We start from the raw sequence: 24,382 nt of genomic DNA, 5'->3' as shown, positions 1-24,382 counted from the left end.
CACAGTGCGGGTTTTTTTTCCATGCGGTTTTGTTGCAGATTTTGATGTAAAAAAAAAACGTGCAGCATGTCAATTATTTGTCCGATTTAGCACTGTTTTTTCACCCATTGACTTCAAGTCATTGATTTTCTTGATGGCCCAAAACACTGTGTCAAAAAACGCACCAAAACCAATTGCGGTTTTTGCCACAGCGTGCAGATCTGGTGCAGAAAATGTCTGCACCAAATCTGTAGCGTGTGCACATAGCCTTACTGCACAACAGCGTGGCTTTTAACCCCTTCCAAAGCTACTGGCTATTACAAAATATTCTTGATACTAGGGCCGCAGCAGCGGTCTCTCCAACTTTGCGCTTTATTTCCTCCTATCCAGCTAATTTTGGGTCCTTCGGCAGATTTGGTGGTTGCACCCTTGCCTTCCAAGAAGCTCTCCCAAATTTCGTACATAATATCCTTAGAAGCTAGTAGTATCTCCCCCATTATGGCTTCTTGCCTTCTTCGGCCCTTGGATGTTTTTTTTCATCTCTGTGTCATGTGGAGTGATCTCATAAATGGCAGCTCAGCGGGTGTATGAGCACGCGGCACGTTCCATCCCGCCGATGTGTCAGTATGACGGAGGATTGGCTGTAAATCAGCCTTTGTGTCTCTTGATGTCTATTTTGGTGTTCGCGTGTTATTGTTGTAATGCCGTGTCATTCTGCGCGCAGCGACACAAAAACTCATTTAGTGATATTTTGCATAATGCATTCGACGGCTGGAAATCTGGTCAATCTGCGGCCAATAAAACAAGACGCCGCCGAGCAGCCAGCGCGGCCGTCCACGGGCTGACTATGATGCTGATTGGAAGTGTAGTTCGGAGATTAGGAGCAGGCTGGAAGATAAAATGTTGTAATTATTCCAGGTGCCACAATAGATTTCGTCAGCCGCCGTTCTCACAAGACAAGAGACTAAATGATTAGAGAAGCTAATCCTAGAAAGCTTTATAATGCGGCCTAAAAATGGGCAAAAATGAAATTCAGTCTGCCCGGTGTTACGAAAAAACTAGAAGCGTGTAATCATAAAAGAATGGGACCCTGCCCCCGACACCCTGACATAGTCATAAAGACCTTAAATATAGTCTCTGGTATCTCCCTTTCTTAGCCACAAAATTTCAATGATGGCCGATAGATCAGAGGCTGCCAGGCTCTTCGAGAAAATGTTATGACCGGTCAAAACACTGGAGGACAAAGGTAGAAGAAGACCCCTGCGCAAGTACAATCCATGGGCCCAATAGCTCATCCCAATGTACAATTTCATTTTTAAAGGTAGACATGGACCCCCTTACATCTTGTCCCCCTGTGAACCTTACACCAATGATCTGTCCATCCCTGGGTCAAAACTCAACTGGTTGATCACCGTATGGGACATGTCAAGATGTCTTCCTATCACCTGGTGGCCACATATGGCGTCCAGTAAATTAGTAAACCATGATTATTATTGAGTGGTGTCCTATGTGCTTATTTAAGACGTTTTCCCCCCATTTCATCTAGGGGTGTTTGCTTCTCCTCCTCCTACATGGCCACCACCAATCATTTCTAAAGGAAAGTAATATAGGACTTTATATAAACCCGAGAGGACAAGTCATAAGATACTCTGTGCTGTTGGACAATATCCAATTATTGTCTCAATGCTTTGCAGTGTCCTAATATAATAAGATGGACCGACAGGGCACTGCTGCCTGCAAAATCAGCACACTCCTCCTCAGGTGCTGCCGGTATTCCTAACATCTGATTGGCTACCTAGCACTCTGTCCTCTCCCACTTCATGGTGTTTCCCCATCATAGGCACCTTGTCCCTCACCGTTGTAAGAAGGTATCTGGTCACTGCCTCTCACAAAAGCCAACACACTCTTCTACTAAATCACTATATGTTCGTAGACGTCTCTTCCTCTAGTTTCTGCCCTCATATGTAGACTCCATGCATTCATGGCATCACTACCATAATTACAAGAGGACAGGTCACTGGCTACCACAAGGACAAAACATTCTTCTCCTAAATCAATACATGCTACTAGAAGTCTCTCCCTCTAGTTTCTGCCCTCACATGTTAACTCCATGCATTCATGGCATCACTAGCATTATCATGATTGGACAGGTCACTGGTTTAGACAAGGACAAAACCCTCATCTCCCGCTGCAGCAGTTTCAGTGGTCAATCAAACAGCAGATATGGACCGTCTGCTATGGGAGATCTCATGTCCCTGAACAGGTTAATTGTGATTCAATGATGAATAATATGATATGACTTACCAATTTCTTGGTGTCACAGATAATATTGGGGTCACTGCACCGCACATACAGCTCCGGTTCCCCTCCAGGCATTCCAACAGGGGCACCTGGGAAAAAGTAAGACAATATATAGATTTATAAAAAGATACATTTACAACAAGATAATAATGCGGAAAACAATATTTTCTTACTGTACCTGGAAGTGTGTACCACGGCGGTAACCGGATGGACTTCTTCAGGAAGGTCAGCTCCGGATGATAAAATCTAAAGGTTTGGTCCACGATGTGCGGTTGGGGTTCTACGCTCACTTGAAGAATGGCAATTGGTTTTCCATCTGATGCTTTAAAGGAAACCTGACACATACAAGTATATTACACTTTGGCACGGAGCTGCCGTAAGACATCCCACAGAGGTGGTCACTTAACTTTCTTAGACTCCTGAGCAGCAAATATGGTGAATTATATAGTAAGTAGAAGGTGGCCCGATTCTACGCATCGGGTATTCTAGAATTTACGTATTGTGTAGTTCATGTATGATTTTTGTTATATATATATATATATATATATATATATATAGATAGATGTTGTTGTGTGTAGTTACCAAGTGTTTGTGTAGGCGCTGTACATGTTCTGGGTGTTGTCTGGGTGTGGCGGGGGGTGAGAGCGGTGTTGTTTGTGTGTTGCGTGTGTTGCGTTGTTTGTGGAGCGCTGTGTGTCTGTAGCGTTGTGTGTGTGTGTGTGTTGCGCGGTTTGTGTGTTGGGGGGAGGTGTGCACCTCCCATCGTGCTCCATCCCCCATGCTGCGCACCCCCCATCGTGCTCCATCCCCCATGCTGCGCACTCCCAAACGTGCTCCATCCGCCATGCTGCGCACTCCCAAACGTGCCCCATCCGCCATGCTGCGCACTCCCAAACGTGCTCCATCCGCCATACTGCGCACTCCCTATCGTGCTCCATCCGCCATGCTGCGCACTCCCAAACGTGCTCCATCCGCCATGCTGTGCACTCCCAAACGTGCTCCATCCGTCATGCTGCGCACCCCCCATTGTGCTCCATCCGCCATGCTGCGCACTCCCAAACGTGCTCCATACGCCATGCTGCGCACTCCCAAACATGCTCCATCCCCCATGCTGCGCACTCCCAAACGTGCTCCATCCGCCATGCTGCGCACTCCCAAACGTGCTCCATCCGCCATACTGCGCACTCCCTATCGTGCTCCATCCGCCATGCTGCGCACTCCCAAACGTGCTCCATCCGCCATGCTGTGCACTCCCAAACGTGCTCCATCCGTCATGCTGCGCACCCCCCATTGTGCTCCATCCGCCATGCTGCGCACTCCCAAACGTGCTCCATACGCCATGCTGCGCACTCCCAAACATGCTCCATCCCCCATGCTGCGCACTCCCAAACGTGCTCCATCCGCCATGCTGCGCAATCCCAAACGTGCTCCATCCGCCATGCTGCGCACTCCCAAACGTGGTCCATCCGCCATGCTGCGCACTCCCAAACGTGCTCCATCCGCCATGCTGCGCACTCCCCAACGTGCTCCATCCGCCATACTGCGCACTCCCAAATGTGCTCCATCCGCCATGCTGCGCACTCCCAAACGTGCTCCATCCGCCATGCTGCGCACTCCCAAACGTGCTCCATCCGCCATGCTGCGCACTCCCAAACGTGCTCCAACCGCCATGCTGCGCACTCCCAAACGTGCTCCATCCGCCATGCTGCGCACTCCCAAACGTAGTCCATCCGCCATGCTGCGCACTCCCAAACGTGCTCCATCCGCCATGCTGCGCACTCCCAAACGTGCTCCATCCCCCATGCTGCGCACTCCCAAACGTGGTCCATCCGCTATGCTGCGCACTCCCAAACGTGGTCCATCCGCCATGCTGCGCACTCCCAAACGTGCTCCATCCGCCATGCTGCGCACTCCCAAACGTGGTCCATCCGCCATGCTGCGTACTCCCAAACGTGTTCCATCCCTCATGCTGCGCCACTCCCCATCGTGCTCCATCCCCCATGCTGCGCACCCCCCATCGTGCTCCATCCCCCATTCTGCACCAGCATCAGCCTCTCTGCCCGCAGCATCAGCCTCTCTGCCCGCAGCATCAGCCTCTCTCCTCCCAGCATCAGCCTCTCTCCTCCCAGCATCAGCCTCTCTTCTCCCAGCATCAGCCTCTCTCCTCCCAGCATCAGCCTTTTCTGTCCCTAGCATCAGCCTCTCTCCTCCCAGCCTACCCCAGCCTCAGCCTCCCCCAGCATCAGCCTCTCTTCTCTCAGCCTCCCCCTCCCAACCTTCCCCAGGATCAGCCTCTCTCCTCCCAGCATCAGCCTCTCTCCTCCCAGCATCAGCCTCTGTCCTCCCAGCATCAGCCTTTTCTGTCCCCAGCATCAGCCTCTCTCCTCCCAGCCTCCTCCAGCACGCCGTGCTCCTCTGCCGACACAGATCCGATCGCACACACACACACCCGATCGCATACACTCACACACACCTGATCGCATACACTCACACACACCCGATCGCATACACTCACGCACACACACATTGACGATATTGCACATACGCGCTAACACTCACAACATCCAGAGATACCACATGCTTCTGGCCATGTGATCCTCCGGCAGGTCCTGGAAGTTCACTGCACAGTATCACCACCGAGAAGCAAGCGATATCCCAGGATGTTGTGAGTGTGTGGATGCGATGTGATGTGTGTGTGAGGTGTGTGTGAGAGTGAGTGTGATCTGATGTGTGTGTGTGTGCATGCGTGTTTGTATGTTCCGCCGCTGCAGGACCTTGATGCGCTGGTAACTATGCTACCATGGTTACCAGCGTATCCCGTCCCCCGCTCGCACGGGAGCCCACACCAGCATACGGCGGCAACCCCAGCAATGCGAGGGTATGTGTCGGCTGGGTTGGCGGCGTACGCTGATGTGGGCTCCCGGGGGTACAGTACTCACCTGGAAGTCGTGGCTCCGTGTCGGTCGGTTCGGGGAATGCGTGCGGGGGGCGGGGCCAGAGCGAGCGTGCATTGCATGAGGGGGGATGGGCGTGGGCGAGTTGCCTGGGCGAGCGGCCAATCCGTGCGGGGGGGCGGGGCCATGGTGAGCCCAGCGGCCAATCAGCTTTGTGTCACTGTAAGGACACAATTTTGGAGCAAGACAGACAGACAGACAGAATAAGGCAATTATATATATAGACTAGAAGGTGGCCCGATTCTACGCATCGGGTATTCTAGAATTTACGTATTGTGTAGTTCATGTATGATTTTTGTTATATATATATATATATATATATAGAGAGAGAGAGAGAGATGTTGTTGTCTGTAGTTACCAAGTGTTTGTGTAGGCGCTGTACATGTTCTGGGTGTTGTCTGGGTGTGACGGGGGGTGAGAGCGGTGTTGTATGTGTGTTGCGTTGTTTGTGGAGCGCTGTGTGTCTGTAGCGTTGTGTGTGTGTTGCGCGGTTTGTGTGTGTGTGGTGTGTTTTGGGGGGAGGTATGTTTTGTGCAATGTGTGTGTTGTGCGGTATGTGCGTATATTTGTGTGTGCCGCGGTGTTTGTGTGTTGGGTGTTGTGTGTGTGCAGCGTTGTCTGTGTGTGTGTGTCTGTGTAGGGCAGTTGTTTGTGGTTCCCAGTGTGTGTGTGTGTGTTGTGCAGTGCGCGCGCGTGTGTGTGTGTGTGTGTGTGTGTGTGCATCAGCCTCTCTTCTCTCAGCCTACCTCTCCCAGCCTCCCTCCTCCCAGCCTCCCTCAGCATCAGCCTCCCTCTCCCAGCCTCCCCAGCATCAGCCTCCGCCAGCATCAGCCTCTCTCCTTCCAGCCTCCTCCAGCATCAGCCTCCCTCTCCCAGCCTTCCCCAGGATCAGCCTCTCTCCTCCCAGCCTCCGTCCTCCCAGCCTTCCCCAGCATCAGCTTTCCCCTCCCAGCCTCCCTCAGCATCAGCCTTCCCCAGCATCAGCCTCTCTCCTCCCAGCCTCAGCCTCTCTCCTTCCAGCCTCCCCCAGCATCAGCCTCTCTCCTTCCAGCTTCCCTCAGCATCAGCCTCCCCTTCCCAGCCTTCCCCAGGATCAGCCTCTCTCCTCCCAGCCTCCTTCCTCCCAGCCTCCTTCCTCCCAGCCTCCCTCAGCATCAGCCTTCTGCTCCCAGTCTCCCCCAGCATCAGCCTCCCCATGCATCAGCCTCCACCAGCATCAGCCTCTCTCCTTCCAGCCTCTCTCCTTCCAGCCTCCCCCAGCATCAGCCTCCCCTTCCCAGCCTTCCCCAGGATCAGCCTCTCTCCTCCCAGCCTCCTTCCTCCCAGCCTCCCTCTCCCAGCCTCCCTCAGCATCAGCCTTCCGCTCCCAGTCTCCCCCAGCATCAGCCTCCCCAAGCATCAGCCTCCACCAGCATCAGCCTCTCTCCTTCCAGCCTCCCCCAGCATCAGCCTCTCTCCTTCCAGCCTCCCTCAGCATCAGCCTCCCGTTCCCAGCCTTCCCCAGGATCAGCCTCTCTCCTCCCAGCCTCCTTCCTCCCAGCCTCCCTCAGCATCAGCCTTCCCCTCCCAGTCTCCCCCAGCATCAGCCCCCCCAAGCATCAGCCTCCACCAGCATTAGCCTCTCTCCTTCCAGCCTCCCCCAGCATCAGCCTCCCCAAGCATCAGCCTCCACCAGCATCAGCCTCCCTCGTCCCAGCCTCCCCCTCCCAGCCTCCCCCAGCATCAGCCTCTCTCCTCCCAGCCTTCCCCATGATCAGCCTCTCTGCTCCCAGCCTCCTCCAGCACGCCGTGCTCCTCTGCCGACACTCACACACCCGATCGCATCCACTCACACACACCCGATCGCATCCACTCACACACACCCGATCGCATCCACTCACACACACCCGATCGCATCCACTCACACACACCCGATCGCATCCACTCACACACACAGACACTGACGATATCGCACATACGCGCTTATACTCACAACATCCGGGGATATCACATGCTTCTGGCCATGTGATCCTCCGGCAGGTCCTGGAAGATCACAACAGCACAGTATCGAGGCCGAGAAGCAAGCGATATCCCAGGATGTTGTGAGTATGTGGATGCGATGTGATGTGTGTGTGTGAGTGAGTGTGATCTGATTTGTGTGTGTGTATGTGTGTGCTGTTATGTGTGTGCTGTTATGTGTGTGCTGTTATGTGTGTGCTGTTATGTGTGTGCTGTTATGTGTCTGTATTTTCCGCCGCTGCAGGACCTTGATGTGTGGATGCGATGTGATGTGTGTGTGAGGTGTGTGTGAGAGTGAGTGTGAGCCGGTGTACACTGGTAACTATGATACACATCGGGTAACCAAGGGACCTTAGTTACCCGATGTGTATAATGGTTACCAGCTTTCACGGCCTCCGTGAAGATCCCAGCATCGCAAGGTTATGTGTGGCGCTGCTGGGATCCTGACGGAGCCGGTGTAGAAGCAAGAGATATCCCAGCATGTTGTGATGTGTGAGGTGTGTGTGAGAGTGAGTGTGAGAGTGAGTGTGATCTGATGTGTGTGTGTACTCACCTGGGAATCGGGGCTCCGTGTCAGTTGGGCCAGAGCGAGCGTGTATTGCGTGAGGGGGGCGGGGCCTGCAGAGAGCCGGGGCGAGAGGCCAATCCGTGGGGGGGGCGGGGCCATGGCGAGCCCAGCGGCCAATCAGCTTTGTGTCACCGTAAGGACACAATTTCGGAGCATGACAGACAGACAGATAGACAGACAGATAGACAGACAGACAGACAGACAGAATAAGGCAATTATATATATAGATGAGAAATGTGTTCCTACACAACGAAAGGTGGCCATACACATTAAATAAATTATAGCCGACCATCTAATGTGTGCCTGGAGGTGTCCTGACAGCAAAAAGCGGAGAAAAGAAGAGTCGCACATGTTAGAATTCATAAAGGCTGATCTTTCAGTTCTTACTGCAGTTAAATGGCCAACAAAAAGGGTCCTTAGTTTTGTTACCTCTCCTGGCTGAATTTCCACGCTTTTGTTCCTAGCCCTATAGTCATGATGTCATGAGTAAAGGTCTTTTATGGCCGGCTCAGGTGGCTGTGCCCAGCCTGAGTATTCAGGTAGGCCTTTTAAGGCTGGCTCAGGTGGCTGTGCCCAGCCTGAGTATTCAGGTAGGCCTTTTACGGCCGACTCAGGAGGCTGTGCCCAGCCTGAGTATTCAGGTAGGCCTTTTACAGCCGGCTCAGGAGGCTGTGCCCAGCCTGAGTATTCAGGTAAACCTTTTAAGGCAGGCTCAGGTGGCTGTGCCCAGCCTGAGTATTCAGGTAGTGCAGTCTAAAAGCATGGGCATTTTTGGTGCTGTTCACAGCCTCAATTTTTTTAAATCAGGTTTCTTGATAACACACGTGTCTCTGTTATTTCTGGTGCTGTCGCACCTTAAGCTCTATTAAATAAAGGCACTTGATAATGACTTTTCCTCTGCAATTCTTGATGCTATTGAACTCTTAACTCTGCTGTATCAAGGTACCTTATAACAATCTCATCTCTGCCATTCCTGTGCACTAACAAACTTCTGCAACAAGATATATAATCGCCTATAAAACTTTGCTTTTTCTGTCTGCTACCGCATCCCTCCATCAATGTACCAGACTGACTATACAGCTGTGCTTTTCTACACTTTTGGCTTTGTTGCATCTAGTGCTTCAAGCTCTGGTTATCCACCTTCTCTCCTGCGCATCCAACTATACTGGTCCTCGCGTTCTTCCACATGCCATCCAACAAGTCCAGCCCTACTGCATCATTGCCTCTGGTCAGTGTTCCTCACCCTGACCTACTCCTTAGAGAATCCACCTATCCAGGTGAGGCTACAGAGGATAACTGTTCTCTCCCAAATAAGAGCACATGCAAGTGCAGCTAAGCTGAAGGTGCAATGATATGGGGGTTGGAACGAATAGTTGTCGGTCAACAGTTTTCTAAAGTATATGGCAATCTTAAGCAGGTTTACCATTCAGAAGTCTAGGAAAGTCATGATGTCATGAGTTCAGGCCTTTTAATGCCGGCTCAGGTGGCTACCCCTTAGAGAATCCACTTAACCAGCTAAGGCCATAATAGACTTAGGAGTACTTTGCACGCTGCGACATCGCTAGCCGATGCTGCGATGTCGAGCGCGATAGCACCCGCCCCCGTCGCAGTTGCGATATCTTGTGATACCTGCCGTAGCGAACATTATCGCTACGGCTGCTTCACATACACTCACCTGCCCTGCAACGTTGCTCTGCCCGGCAACCCGCCTCCTTCAGTTCGTGCAGCGTCACAGCGATGTCACATGGCAGGTGGCCAATAGAAGCGGAGGGGCGGAGATGAGCGGGACATAAACATCCCGCCCACCTCCTTCCTTCCGCATTGCCGTCGGGACGCAGGTAAGGAGATGTTCCTCGCTCCTGCGACTTCATACACAGCGATGTGTGGAGCTGCAAGAACGAGGAAAAACATCGTACCTGCGGACGCACCGCCATTATAAAAATGAACGACGTGAAACAAATCACCGATTTTTGACTGTTTCACGCTCGTTCATTTTCTCTCCTAGGCTTTACACGTTGCGACATCGTTACCGGCGCCGGATGTGCAGCACTTTCGATTTGACCCAGACGATATCGCAGGTGCGATGTCGCAACGTGCAAAGTACCCCTTATTCTTCTCTCCCAAATGAGAGTAAATGCAAGTGCAGCAAAGCTGAAGGTGCAATGATATTGGGGGTTGGAACGAATAGTTGTCAGTTAACAGTTCTCTAAAGTATATGGCGATCTTTAGCAGGTTTGACTTTCAGAAGTGTAGGAAAGCAGGTTGACCACCCATTTAAGAACTGATATAGTGGCCATATTGGTTGTCACCAGTTTTATCATTAGGGTTTTTTCCATCTTGTACAGTCATGGGTACGTCACCACTTTATGATGGGTTGGGGTCCTCTATGTACCCAGACAAATCAAGGGTCTACAGCAGTGGTAAAGCACACTCCATCACGGTTTTCCCAGTACAGTAGTACCCTGGCCACCTAATAAGCAGGGACCTTCAGCATTACCCTATTCAAGTGAAGGGGCTGGTTTTAGTCCCATCAGGCATTGGAAAACTTGTAAAAGGTCTTATGACCACACCAAGTATGTCTCCCCCTGTATTCCCAGGATCAAATAGAATCAAGGCTGGATCCCAGCAATCATAAAATGATAAAATATCCTAGTTGTCTCAATTCCTCTGTGCGGAGCATCTTGCCACACATGTGATGCTCTGCTGCACTACAGAGTCAGCAGTGACATTATTCCTCTGTGCAGAGCATTGTGCACACATGTGATGCTCTGCTGCACTACAGAGTCAGCAGTGACATTATTCCTCTGTGCAGAGCATTGTGCTCACAGGTGATGTTCTGCTGTGCTTTCCTCAACTACAGAGGTTCTGGGAGGTGTTGATTACACAGGTTTTCCACCTTCCTGGTAATTGCTCTGTTTCTTTACTGAGCATGCTCACCCAGAACCTTGCCAGTCGTGCACTCTGGTTCTGCAGTTGTGCTGTTGGCTTGGGTTTGTGCTTGTATTTTGATCTGAGTTTTGAGTTTCTTTGACCCCGGACCGTTATTTGACTTCTCTCTGTCCGTTCCCTGTTTTTGTCGCTACCTCCTGGCTTTGGACCTTGGTCCGCTCTCTGACCATGTCTCTGTCTGCTCCCTGAATCTATACGTACTCTCCTGGAATTCTGACCCTCGGTCTGTAACTTGACTGCACTTCTGTTTACTCCCTGTGTCCTGTCGTATCCTCAAGTTTCCTGACCCCAGCTTGTCTGACTACTGTTCTGTCTATACTATCCATAAGTAGTGACTGCATTACACTAGTAATATGCCAACGAAAACACATGTAAATAGATACAGGGACTGGAAAACAACAAGAGGGTTTGACGTACACATACCACGTCCCGTATATCTTACCTTAATACGCTTAGAAGACATGGTGTTCGGCTTGAATTGGGATCTGTCCGAATCTTTTGCTAAACGTACGGGTTCAGGACTCTGCATCCAAAAAAAATTGTATTGTATAGCACATACGGTCCCGCAAATGTGCAGATATTACAGAGATGAGCTGGTAATTACCCATCCACCATGGTATAATATATACTGTCTGCTATTCTCTTGGGGAGGGTGGTTATTCCACATATATTGCAGACATCAGATTAAGAGGTATAAGAAGGTGAATGTGAAATTCGATCTGCATATGGCTTCTACTCTGCATTTCTCATGATTGACAGGTTGAATCTCTACAAAAAAATGTATTATTCTAACTTTGTGACAGGCGTCTACATAGCAACAGCCCGACTTCCATATCTAAAAATGTGCCGACAGGATCCCTTTAACACATAACTGATAAAATATGCAATACAACATTATAGAGACAGCCAGATCTCAGCTTCTCAGCCTGTGCAGGCCATTAATACATATAAGATGGACAAAAAGTGGACCCAGTATTAAAGGGAATTTGTCAGGTGATTTTCTAGTACAATACTAATGTTATCTTTATAAAGGACTTAAGAAGACCTTTCAGGATCAGTAAATTTTATTGGTCTACCTTATCCTGTTATCTTGTTGTAAGTTCCATAGAATTCAGTGTCACTAGTCAAGCATTTGTAAATACAAACTGCATATGCCCTACTCCGTCCTCCCAGCTCTCAGTTCTGGCATCAGTGATAGTAAATCTGAATTGAATCTGCACTGCTGCCCCTACCTATACTCCCTCCCACCTCTCAGCGGTGAAGGTGAATGCATTGAGAGGTAGGCGGGTGGAGCAGTGAAAAGCTAATGACTAGTGTGCATGAGACACTGAATTCTAGAGGTCCAGTCACACTAAGCAACTTACAAGCGATCCCAACAATGATAGGGATCATTGGTAAGTTGCTAGGAGGTTGCTGGTGAGATGTCACACTGCGACGCTCCAGCGATCCCACCAGCAACCTGACCTGGCAGGGATCGCTGGAGCGTCGCTACACGAGTTGCTGGTGAGCTCACCAGCAACCAGTGACCAGCCCCCAGCGCCGCGTGGAAGATGCTGCGCTTGGTAACTAAGGTAAATATCGGGTAACCAACCCGATATTTACCTTGGTTACCAGCGCACGGAGCTACACGTGCAGAGAGCAGGGAGCAGCGCACACCGCTTAGCGCTGGCTCCCTGCTCTCCTAGTTACAGCACACATCGGGTTAATTACCCGATGTGTACTGCAGCTAAATGTGCACAGAGCAGGGAGCCGCGCACACTGAGCGCTGGCTCCCTGCTCTCCTAGCTACAGCACACATCGGGTTAATTAACCCGATGTGTCCTGCAGCTACATGTGCACAGAGCAGGAGCCGGCACTGACAGTGAGAGCGGCGGAGGCTGGTAACAAAGGTAAATATCGGGTAACCAAGGACAGGGCTTCTTGGTTACCCGATGTTTACATTGGTTACCAGCCTCCGCAGAAGCCGGCTCCTGCTGCCTGCACATTTAGTTGTTGCTGTCTCGCTGTCACACACAGCGATCTGTGCTTCACAGCGGGACAGCAACAACTAAAAAATGGCCCAGGACATTCAGCAACAACCAGCGACCTCACAGCAGGGGCCAGGTTGTTGCTGGATTTCACACACAGCAACATCGCTGTTACGTCACAAAAGTTGTTCGTTAGCAGCGATGTTGCTAGCGATGTTGCTTAGTGTGACGGGGCCTTAGGACGCTTACAAGAGAATAACAGGATAAGGAAGAGCTATAAAACTTACTGATCCTGAAAGATCTCCTTAAGCCCTATTTAAAGATAACAGAATTGTACTACAAAATCACCTGAAAGGTTGCCTTTAAAGGGGTTCTCCAATTTTAAAATCTCTGTGTCCTCTGCTTGGTTTCCCAGCATCAGTTATAATACCTGGGTAAGGCCTTGCAGTAAATGGGCAGTTTCACTACAATGCCATCACAGGGGAAATTAATTATTACACCCTGCCCTTTCACAACAATCAGCTGTCATTGTAATGCAGGACACGGTAGGTCCTTCAGGGTGAAAGACGTTCCCTCTAGCCACTGTCGATGAGGATCCTAAGCAGAGGACTCCTAATAATAACGCAAAATTCCCTAATAGTATATATAAAAATATGTTTTCAAAACTTGAGAAACTCTAATCAAATGCTCATAATAAGCCAACTATTATGGGGCTTATCCCTTCTTAGAAAGTCAAGTGCATAATGTTCTAATAAAACAAACTGTGCTTTATTCACTGCCCCCAGGTCCAGCGCTGTGGCTCTGCTATTTCTCCCAGGATCTGGTACTGTCTGTGACCATGATGGCAGTAACCAATCAGTAAGCACTGAGGAGGGCCGCTGAGCTCACTCATTGGCTACCATACTGTCGATGTGACATCAGTGCCTCACCTAACACTGGACATCGGTAGCAGCAGCAGAGACGCAGCACTGAACCTGAGGATGCTGAGTAGAGCACAGTTTGGTTTTATAACAAGCTGAAACTGGGGACTAAGGGGTACTTTGCACGCTGCGACATCGCTAGCTGATGCTTGCGATGCCGAGCGCGATAGTAGCCGCCTCCGATGCACATGCGATATCTTGTGATAGCTGCCATAGCGAACATTATCGCTACAGCAGCTTCACACGCACTTACCTGCCCGGCGACGTCGCTCTGGCCAGCGACCAATAGAAGTGGAGGGGCGGAGATGAGCGGGACGTAAACATCCCGCCCACCTCCTTCCTTCCGCATAGCCGGTGGAGGCAGGTAAGGAGAAGTTCCTCGCTCCTGCGGCTTCATACACAGCGATGTGTGCTGCCGCGGGAACGAGGAACAACATCGTACCTGTCGCTGCAGTGAAATTATGAAAATGACCGACGCTACGCAGATCACCGATTTACGATGCTTTTGCGATCGCTTATCGGTGCTTCTAGGCTTTACACTTTGCGACGTCGTTACCGGCGCCGGATGTGCGTCACTTTCGATTTGACCCCGACGACATCGCAGTAGCGATGTCGCAACGTGCAAAGTACCCCTAAGATTTTCTGAGAGGACAATCCCTTTAAGCATATGATCGAACAGGCCATGTGCCATATAATCTGTAATGTTTACATCAAGTATCATTCCAAGACTCACCGGCATCAGAGACGAATGATCCATGCAGAAAGTCTGGTACCTGAACGGAATATAAACCGTCTCCTTGGGGCGGAGGTACAGCTGGGGGGTATCGCTCTGCTGCTGAACATGAAACATATTCTCTTCTATGGGTGTCATTGTATTTGTCAGCTCTTTAAAATGTCTCCATTCCTGCGTGTCCACGATCACCCTGGAAGTGTAGAGAGAAACCTTCAGCTTTATATTCTGCGGACCAGACGATTTTGTCACCTGTCTGAGATTCGGACTCTTTCTGTCCAACACTGTGGTGACATGGCAACTAGGGGGACTTATATCACCATAAGCTTCAGACTATACTAGCCAACTTTTACCACCAACAATCTGGACTTCCTTTTGTGACGCAGAAAGCTGGCAAATTTAGCCTATTTTCCAAGACTCATCCTTGCCAAATCCATTAATAAAGAGACCCTCCGAGGGTTTCAAGCAGAGCCGACTGTTTTGGCTACTTATCCCCTTAACGGAGCTCCCTGGGAGAGTTGGCAAGGTATGTCTCCGGCAAATGTAGTTATTGCCACCACAACCTCTTAGTAGTGCAGCTCATGTTTGGGGCCTGTGACTTCAAGTTATCCAATATTTCCATAATATTTCCATGTTTCCATGATTTTGAGATACACCAAATGACTTTTTCAAAGATGACTCGAAGCAAGGATCATCAAGCTATGACTTGCCTACTTTGGACACATCATATAAAGAGAGCAATCACTGGAGAAGGACATCATGGTCAGAAGAATAGGAGGAACAAGGCGAAGAGGAAGACCAGCAGCCTGATGGCTTGATACCATCAAGAAAATGGTGGTGAAGACCCTGGTGGTCCTATCTAGGCGGAGAAAACCATGGGAGACCTATCTAGCAGGAGAAAACCCTGGGGGACCTAATCTAGGCAGAGAAGACCCTGGTGGACCTATCTAGATGGAGAAGACCCTGGTGGACCTATCTAGGAGGAGAAGACCCTTAATGACCTATCTAGGCAGAGAAGACCCTGGTGGACCTATCTAGGCAACGAAGGCCCTGGTAGACCTATCTAGACGGAGAAGGCTCTGGTGGACCTATCTAGGCGGAGAAGACCCTGGTGGACCTATCTAGGTGGAGAAGCCCCTGTTGGACCTATCTAGGCAGAGAAGACCCTGGTGGATCTATCTAGGCGGAGAAGACCCTGGGGTACCTATCTAGGTGGAGAAGACCCTGGTGGTTCTATCTAGGCGGAGAAGACTCTGGGGGACCTATCTAGGCGGAGAAGACCCCGGGGTGACCTATCTAGGTGGAGAAGACCCTGGAGGATCTATCTAGGTGGAGAAGACCCTGGGAGATCTATCTAGGTGAAGAATACCCTGGTGGTCCTATCTAGGCGGAGAAGACCCTGGTGGACCTATATAGGCTGCACAAGGTTTATCTTCCTAGAGAGAGTTCATCCATCAAGTTGCCATGGCTCGAGATAGAGTTGAAGGCTGTTAAATAATAAAGCATTTTTAATCGAAAAAAGATGCAGTTTTTTTACACAAATTTTAAAACATTTTGTTGAACTTTATTTTTATTCTGTCCTATTAGGGGACTTGACTGTGACATCACTTGAACGCTGATATAATATGCTTCCAGAATTTGGATCGGCAGTGTATTATGCCTGTCAGTGTTACGCTGACAGGCGTCCAATTAGCCTCTCGGCGGGCTGCCATGGATTCTCATCAGCGCCTCACAATCTAGGATTTTTTACTATAAAGTGTTAAAGGTTTTATGGTCCTGAATTTTTCCTCTTTTATTCTTTCTAGTCACTACAGGTTTTTATCTCCTAGTAATGACATCTTTTGCCTGACCCTGCAGAGTACGAGTTAACATCTAGACCCTCGGTGGACACCTATTCCGTCACGTAGCACCTCGTGGCTCAGATCCTTCAGCGGAAAGTTGGTTTTTAGCTGCACAGACAGTTTATTACATATTTTTGGATGATGATAACAGTACACGGATCCCATACATTAGTTTGTACCTGAGGTCTGAATGATCAATCTCAATAGATATGGTGTACTGGATGTTATAAGGGTTTTTAAGTTGAAATTCAAAGAATTCTGCGGTGCCCAGCGTAGCATACACGGTGTAATTTGAGGTAATAGCCTGATTCAGCATACTGGAGATACACTCGGCTTTGGTGCGTTCCCGGTACGCTTCAATGAGCTGCAAATCTCTAGTGTGCTGAGTGCGCTGCTCATGATGAGACTAGAAACAAAAAAAAAGTGAGAAAAACACAGAAAAACAGCTCAATACTAATGTCTCATACAACAAAAAGTGGCACAGTACATCTCGAAACACAAGCCATCTTTTATCACATACATTGGATCTGATTCTGGGAAAGTTGGGTGACAACTCATCTAGGACCACAGTCGTCAGTAGGGTTGTCGGCTGGCTTACAATGAGCTGGGAGCTGGAGAGGTCTTTCCTACCATTCTGGAGCCAGGAAAGCTGGGTAACAAACCTGGCTTATCAAAGTTCTGATCGGCATGTCCTTCCTGTTATACAATGAACTGGGAGCTGGAGAGATCTTTCCTACCATCCTGGTGCCAGAAAAGCTGGGTAACATACCCTAGAGGCCATTTAAAGAGAATAAGTCAGCAGGTTTTTGCTATGCAATTTGAGAGCTGCATGATATAGGGGCAGAGCGCCTGATTCCAGTGATGTACCACTTACTGGTCTGCTTAGTGTAGTTTTGATAGAATCACAGTTTTCTCTGTTGTAGATGTAGCAGAGCTCAGAATGCTGAGCTGTCTTAGGCCTGAAACACACATCCGCAAAAAATACGTGCGTGTCTTACGGTCCGTTTTTTGGGTCCGTGTTCCATTTTGGATGTCCGTTTCTCCGGTACGTGTACTTAAGCAAGCATTGTTGACCTTAGGGAGATCAACATACAGTTAGGTCCAGAAATATTTGGACAGTGACACAATTTTGGCGAGTTGGGCTCTGCATGCCACCACATTGGATTTGAAATGAAACCTCTACAACAGAATTCAAGTGCAGATTGTAACGTTTAATTTGAAGGTTTGAACAAAAATATCTGATAGAAATTGTAGGAATTGTACACATTTCTTTACAAACACTCCACATTTTAGGAGGTCAAAAGTAATTGGACAAATAAACCAAACCCAAACAAAATATTTTTATTTTCAATATTTTGTTGCGAATCCTTTGGAGGCAATCACTGCCTTAAGTCTGGAACCCATGGACATCACCAAACGCTGGGTTTCCTCCTTCTTAATGCTTTGCCAGGCCTTTACAGCCGCAGCCTTCAGGTCTTGCTTGTTTGTGGGTCTTTCCGTCTTAAGTCTGGATTTGAGCAAGTGAAATGCATGCTCAATTGGGTTAAGATCTGGTGATTGACTTGGCCATTGCAGAATGTTCCACTTTTTTGCACTCATGAACTCCTGGGTAGCTTTGGCTGTATGCTTGGGGTCATTGTCCATCTGTACTATGAAGCGCCGTCCGATCAACTTTGCGGCATTTGGCTGAATCTGGGCTGAAAGTATATCCCTGTACACTTCAGAATTCATCCGGCTACTCTTGTCTGCTGTTATGTCATCAATAAACACAAGTGACCCAGTGCCATTGAAAGCCATGCATGCCCATGCCATCACGTTGCCTCCACCATGTTTTACAGAGGATGTGGTGTGCCTTGGATCATGTGCCGTTCCCTTTCTTCTCCAAACTTTTTTCTTCCCATCATTCTGGTACAGGTTGATCTTGGTCTCATCTGTCCATAGAATACTTTTCCAGAACTGAGCTGGCTTCATGAGGTGTTTTTCAGCAAATTTAACTCTGGCCTGTCTATTTTTGGAATTGATGAATGGTTTGCATCTAGATGTGAACCCTTTGTATTTACTTTCATGGAGTCTTCTCTTTACTGTTGACTTAGAGACAGATACACCTACTTCACTGAGAGTGTTCTGGACTTCAGTTGATGTTGTGAACGGGTTCTTCTTCACCAAAGAAAGTATGCGGCGATCATCCACCACTGTTGTCATCCGTGGACGCCCAGGCCTTTTTGAGTTCCCAAGCTCACCAGTCAATTCCTTTTTTCTCAGAATGTACCCGACTGTTGATTTTGCTACTCCAAGCATGTCTGCTATCTCTCTGATGGATTTTTTCTTTTTTTTCAGCCTCAGGATGTTCTGTTTCACCTCAATTGAGAGTTCCTTAGACCGCATGTTGTCTGGTCACAGCAACAGCTTCCAAATGCAAAACCACACACCTGTAATCAACCCCAGACCTTTTAACTACTTCATTGATTACAGGTTAACGAGGGAGACGCCTTCAGAGTTAATTGCAGCCCTTAGAGTCCCTTGTCCAATTACTTTTGGTACCTTGAAAAAGAGGAGGCTATGCATTACAGAGCTATGATTCCTAAACCCTTTCTCCGATTTGGATGTGAAAACTCTCATATTGCAGCTGGGAGTGTGCACTTTCAGCCCATATTATATATATAATTGTATTTCTGAACATGTTTTTGTAAACAGCTAAAATAACAAAACTTGTGTCACTGTCCAAATATTTCTGGATCTAACTGTATCTCCGGTACGTGTGACATGAGTGTTATGCCCTATGCTTACCGTGCGTGCGTGTTGAATGTCCGTGTATGCGTGAGATACGTATGTGTCATGTCCGTGTGCAGTCCGTGTATCTTGAGCCGTTTCACCATTTTGTTAAAAAAAAACAAACACACGGACCGTACGGAAAACACACGTCATTGACTTTAGCAGGTCAGTATCTGCGTGATACCGGTGAAACGCGGACATGTCATCCGTGTTAAAAAACGCACACACGTACAAACCACACGGACACACGTTCCGTGTGGCTGTACGTGTGTGTGCCTGTTACCATAGGGTAACATTGGTGCACGTGTGTTCATGCCACCGGTACGTGTCAAAAAGTCCCAAACACGTACCGGCGGCACGGATGTGTGTTGCAGGCCTTATAGTCAGCTCACCCCTGATTGGCAGCTTCCTGATTACTCTGTATGTTCTAAGCAAGCTGACAATCAGTGGTGGGGGCGGAGAAACACAAATTAGCTAAACTAGCTTGCACATGAGACCTAGTCCTGTAGTGATACTCGCCTGCTGATAAAACACTAATTGTATTGAAACTACAGCACCCAGGTTAATAAGTGAAGCATGCCTGGATTTAGCCTCTCTGCCCCTACATTATGCTGATCTCAGATTAAATAGCAAAAACCTGCTGACAGATTCCCTTTAAAGGGGTTATCTGCTGAAAATAAATAATCACCTATCCATAGGATAGGTGATAACTTACTGATCGGTGGCAGATCGACTGTTGAATCTGGCAACAACCAGTAGAAGAGTGAATTTTGGTACCTGACGGGACACTTTTATCCCTGTTATACAGTGGAGTGATAAATTTGAAACCTGATCGCCTCTCTAATCATTGTCTATAGAGCTGCCGGAAAAAGCTGAACCCAGCTCCTGGCCACTCATTAGAGAATGAATGGAGCAGGGGTCGAGCATGTGCATCATTGCTTCATTCTAGTGTCATACGGAGTTTTGCACAATCTTCACCGACTGTCATGGCAGCATTGGACTCTGTTCAGATTGCAGATTCTGATACTCCACCCGATGGTTTCTCTGGTGTCGAGGATCAACACAGGCATCGGCCTTCTGCGTGCTGATTCATAGGCAGGCTAGCAGGAGTTAATCTCTGCTAGTCTGCTTACTACTTTAATCACATGTTGTGGGGAGGCCTATCACATCTGCTCTCCTCCTATTTATGCTTTTGGAATCTTTCTACCCATGCCAGCTATAGTTTATTCTATGTTGGTCTGTGAAGTGTGGTGTCCCAGAATCTTTGGGGAAAATTATGCTTAGTTGTGCTTTTTGTTTGTTGCGGTTGTTTTGTAGATTCCCTCCTGCTCTTGTTTTCCTCTTAAATCTCTTATTGTCTTTACCTTTGTGTGTGCGTGCTGTGTGACAGAGTTTTGGTTTTCCCTTGTCTGTCTTCATCTGTGGTTTCAATAGACTCCTGTCCTGTCCCTTTCTGGGGGAGAGGGGTGGGGGTAATTAGATCAGGGCTAGAGTTGAGCGGAGGTCCGGTGGATCAGCGGCGGGTTGACAAAGAAGTCCAGATCCGATCCGGAATCCAGCCCTATATGTCAATGAAGAGTGGGAGCGAGAGAGAGAGCGCGAGAGGGGAAAAAAAAAAAGCCGAATCCGGATCGTGCACCTGGAATCCCGCGTCTGGGTCGGACTCGGATCTGCCGCTCAAACCGTGCGGATGCAGATTTTGCCGGTCCGGGTCCGCTCAACACTAATCAGGACTAGTCAGAAGCAAGGCCAGGAAGGAAACTCAGGCCTCTCCACCATTAGGAGTATTCCTGAGGTTAGGGATAGCGTAGGGTCCCCAAGCTTGAGGGACAGCTTAGAAGCCCTTGTTTCCCGCTAACCCATAGTCATTGTGACATCTAGTGAGGATAAAAGTTACCAGTTCTTTTGGTAGTTGTGATTCTAAGAGGTTGGACACCCACCGATCTACAAGTTATCACCAATATTACAGATAAGTGATGACTTGCTTTAATCGTACAACCCCTTTAACCAGTGTAAAATAGATCAAAAACACAAGTACAACTAAGGGAGTATTCTGACATACACCAGTCCATAAGAGGCAAAAAAATAGAGATTTGATAGGGAGTATCTCCCCTTACTTGACACAAACCCTTTAAAGATTGATGACAGCGCTCAGTACTCAATGTCTATTAGTTTCTTTGTCAGGACAGCTACGAACTTTACCTTCGACTAATCCTTAAGAAAAGATCAACTAATTTCTACCCGAAGGCTTGTAATTTATTCAGATGGAAAATTACTTTATGCACAGTAAATTGCTGCTAACTTTTTACCGACAGATGGGCCGGGTGACGGCCAAAAAGGCAAAGTTTATCCTGACACGACAACAACAGAGAGTCAGCGTTTTCAGATTAAAAATTAAAAACCCGATGTTTTACTTTTCTGCTTGACATATAAATTGTGTTATATTGTCATGGATTGAATCTAAAGAACTCCTGTAAAAACTAGATAGAACTAAACCAAAAAGGAAGAAATCCTCTTTAAAGAAGTGTTCCACTACTTGGGCAACGTCCTCCTAATCTGAGTGTCTGCACCCCTTAAAATAAAACTTATACTCACCTCCGGTACCAGCACCGTTCCAGCGCTGCCAGCACTCACTCTCCCATGAGAGAGTGCCGGCCTCATGTGAGCCCCGGGAGAGTGAGTGCTGACACCGCTGTAACGGCGCCAATACCGGAGGCAAGTATGAGAGTTTTTATTTTAATGAAGGCAAACTCTCTGATTGAGAAGGGGTTTGTCCAAGTAGTGGACAACCCCTTAAATGAAATTGAACTCTGCCACACAGCCCCTCCCCCCACACTGACTGCTGGAGATGAAAGCTGTTAATCACATGCAGGTCTGCTGTGCTCCAGCACATGTAATGACTCTGCAGGGAGCAGAGTAGACAGTCATAATGCCTCACACAGATCTTGTTCTAAGCTATATTACGGTCATGTTCTTTTTCCCCTTGTATTTGTATGCCTGCTTATGATTACCAGAGCCGTCAGCACTATGAAAGGAAAGCTACTAGAAGTATTTGTAATAAGACTCCACTCTTCAGCACTGTCACTCCCCACACACTGACTGACGGAGATGAGAGCTGAATGCTATGTGTTTGTAATGAGACTCAACTCTGCAGCACTGTGTCCCCCAAACCCAACGATGACTACCAGCAGTGAGAGCTGAAAGGTGGTTATGTTTGTAATGAGACTCAACTCTGCAGCACTGTGCCCCCCACAATGACTTCCAATAGTGAGAGCTGAAAGTGGGTTGTGTTTGTAATGAGACTCAACTTTGCAGCACTGTGCCCTCCCCCCTCCTGCACAATGACTGCCAGTAATGAGAACTAAAAATGGGTTGTGTTTGTAATGAGACTCAACTCTGCAGCACTGTGCCCCACACTGACTGCCAGAGGTGGGAGTTGAATACTATTTGTGTTTGTAATGAGACTCAACTCTGCAGCATTGTGCCCCCCATAATGACTGCCAATAGTGAGAGCTGAAAGTGGGTTGAGTTTGTAATGAGACTCAACTCTGCAACACTGTGTGCCCCCCCACCCTCCCGCACAATGACTGCCAGTAATGACAACTAAAAATGTTTTGTGTTTGTAATGAGACTGAACTCTGCAGCACTATGCCCCCCACACTGACTGCCAGAGGTGGGAGATGAATGCTATTTGTGTTTGTAATGAGACTCAACATGTCATCACTTTGCAGTAAGGAGAGCAGTTTGTTTCTTAGTACATGTCTCACACTGAGCTTGTTATTGCGCGGAAGTGTTCATCTTTCCACAGTTTGTTGTTACCTACTAAAGAGGGGGAGGTGTTAAAAAGAGGAAGATGTACACGCTCCCAGTGAAATCTCTCTGGTGACTCCTATTTGGACTTAAAAAAAATTAACTGTTTAGCTGCTGAATACTTGGATTGCTAATATCTCCAAAATAATCAGAAGTAAAATATACATATATATATATATATATATATATATATATATATATATATATATATATATATATATATATATATTGGCTTTGCAGCCACTATTACATCATGTGTCCAGTTAAACATGAAATAATTGGTGAAGGTTCTTTAAGAAGTAGTACAGTATGTATATGTCTAAGAAGTGATAGCCTCAATATGGGCAGGATAAGGTACAATTTTGAGCCTTACTGCTGTAGGACACAATGATTTATCCATTCCTCTGACACACGTTTCGGGACTATGATCACATTTTCTCCAGCCCACTCTGAGTCTACACAATTGATGTAATATATAGACCCAAGGCGCCCTGTGACATCACTGGTGACAAGGCAATAGATGGGCATCAGGGTGTAAGCTCCATGGCCTGGCTACTTGCAGCGAGAGTCTACAGACTGATAACTTGTACTTACCAGGAGGAGTGAGTTCCTCGTTTTAGGGTCCTCCTGTGACTCGAGCTGCCTGACTGCCATCATCCTCTCCATTTTACGCCTCTGACTGTCATCCGTCTCGCTGTTTGGTTGCTGGTACGCGATGCTTACCTCTCTCATTCGGCTATACAGCATTGCTGCCAGCTCACTGTCTAGGTCAGCCAACTTCTGGGCTTGGGAGATATTTTTTCCTGTCAATGAAATATGAAAGAGGTTTTCAGCAAAATGATTACAAGGCTGAATATCACAATGGTGCGCCATTAGAAATAATTGAGCTTGAAGTGACTTCTGCAATGTGCGGTTTTTAGAAATAGCGGCAGTACAAGGTAAGCCATATTGTGTGTGGAGTACGAGCAATTAAGCTTGATTGTCCTATTGTAATAGTGGCCCTTTAAATAAGGGTTAATTGTGTTATTGCAGAGAGTATTTACACCATGTGCTGACGATTGGGAAGTTGGACATTTCATGATTTGCCATCCAGACGAAGCATATTTACTTGTCATGATGCAAGCTGCTGAACTGGAATACTGACTGCCGATGATTGGGATACATTAGAAATAGAATGAAAAATGCCTTAAAGTGGAAGCTCACGTTATAACGAAACGCTGTTTTTAGGGTTTGTCTTCTGGGCTGATTCATTCTTAAAAATCGTGACTTCGAGTCCAAAATCTCCAGGATAGACCTACAATTCTGCCTTGTAGAAAACTTACATTTCCGCAATGTCCTTCACTGCCTTCCATGGATGTTCCAATTATCTAGGCAGCACATGCCCAGCCTATCAGATTCCCAATCCCCCGCCAATTAGATGACCGGCTGCCAGCCCTACCAGGTAGCCCGTTCAGCAAACAAGTCATTAAGTCTGGCGGTGTTATCTTTGTTGGATTGTACTCCTCCTGATTAACTCATTTGCTCCAGTTCTTATTTTTGACCATTCCCTCCCTTAGGCTTTGTGCACATGCTGTGGTTTTTTACGCAGTTTTT

The 24,382-nt window shown here is 48.0% G+C and overlaps 1 protein-coding gene across 1 annotated transcript in view; it reads right to left on the bottom strand.

Annotated features, from left to right (window-relative positions):
• The window catches only part of NPHP4 (nephrocystin 4), a 355,418-nt gene that overhangs the window by 38,549 nt on the left and 292,487 nt on the right, over positions 1 to 24,382 (bottom strand). Inside the window, exons 20-25 of the mRNA XM_075328429.1 lie at positions 23,384 to 23,592; positions 16,387 to 16,613; positions 14,370 to 14,559; positions 11,192 to 11,272; positions 2,459 to 2,615; positions 2,284 to 2,369 (exon numbers count right to left, since the gene is read on the bottom strand). Coding sequence (XP_075184544.1) covers positions 2,284 to 2,369; positions 2,459 to 2,615; positions 11,192 to 11,272; positions 14,370 to 14,559; positions 16,387 to 16,613; positions 23,384 to 23,592 — 950 coding nt within the window. The remainder of the gene's footprint in view (positions 1 to 2,283; positions 2,370 to 2,458; positions 2,616 to 11,191; positions 11,273 to 14,369; positions 14,560 to 16,386; positions 16,614 to 23,383; positions 23,593 to 24,382) is intronic.

Source organism: Anomaloglossus baeobatrachus, chromosome 11 (assembly GCF_048569485.1).
Source record: "Anomaloglossus baeobatrachus isolate aAnoBae1 chromosome 11, aAnoBae1.hap1, whole genome shotgun sequence".
Lineage (NCBI taxonomy): Eukaryota > Metazoa > Chordata > Amphibia > Anura > Aromobatidae > Anomaloglossus > Anomaloglossus baeobatrachus.
This window is presented reverse-complemented; position numbering and strand designations above follow the sequence as displayed.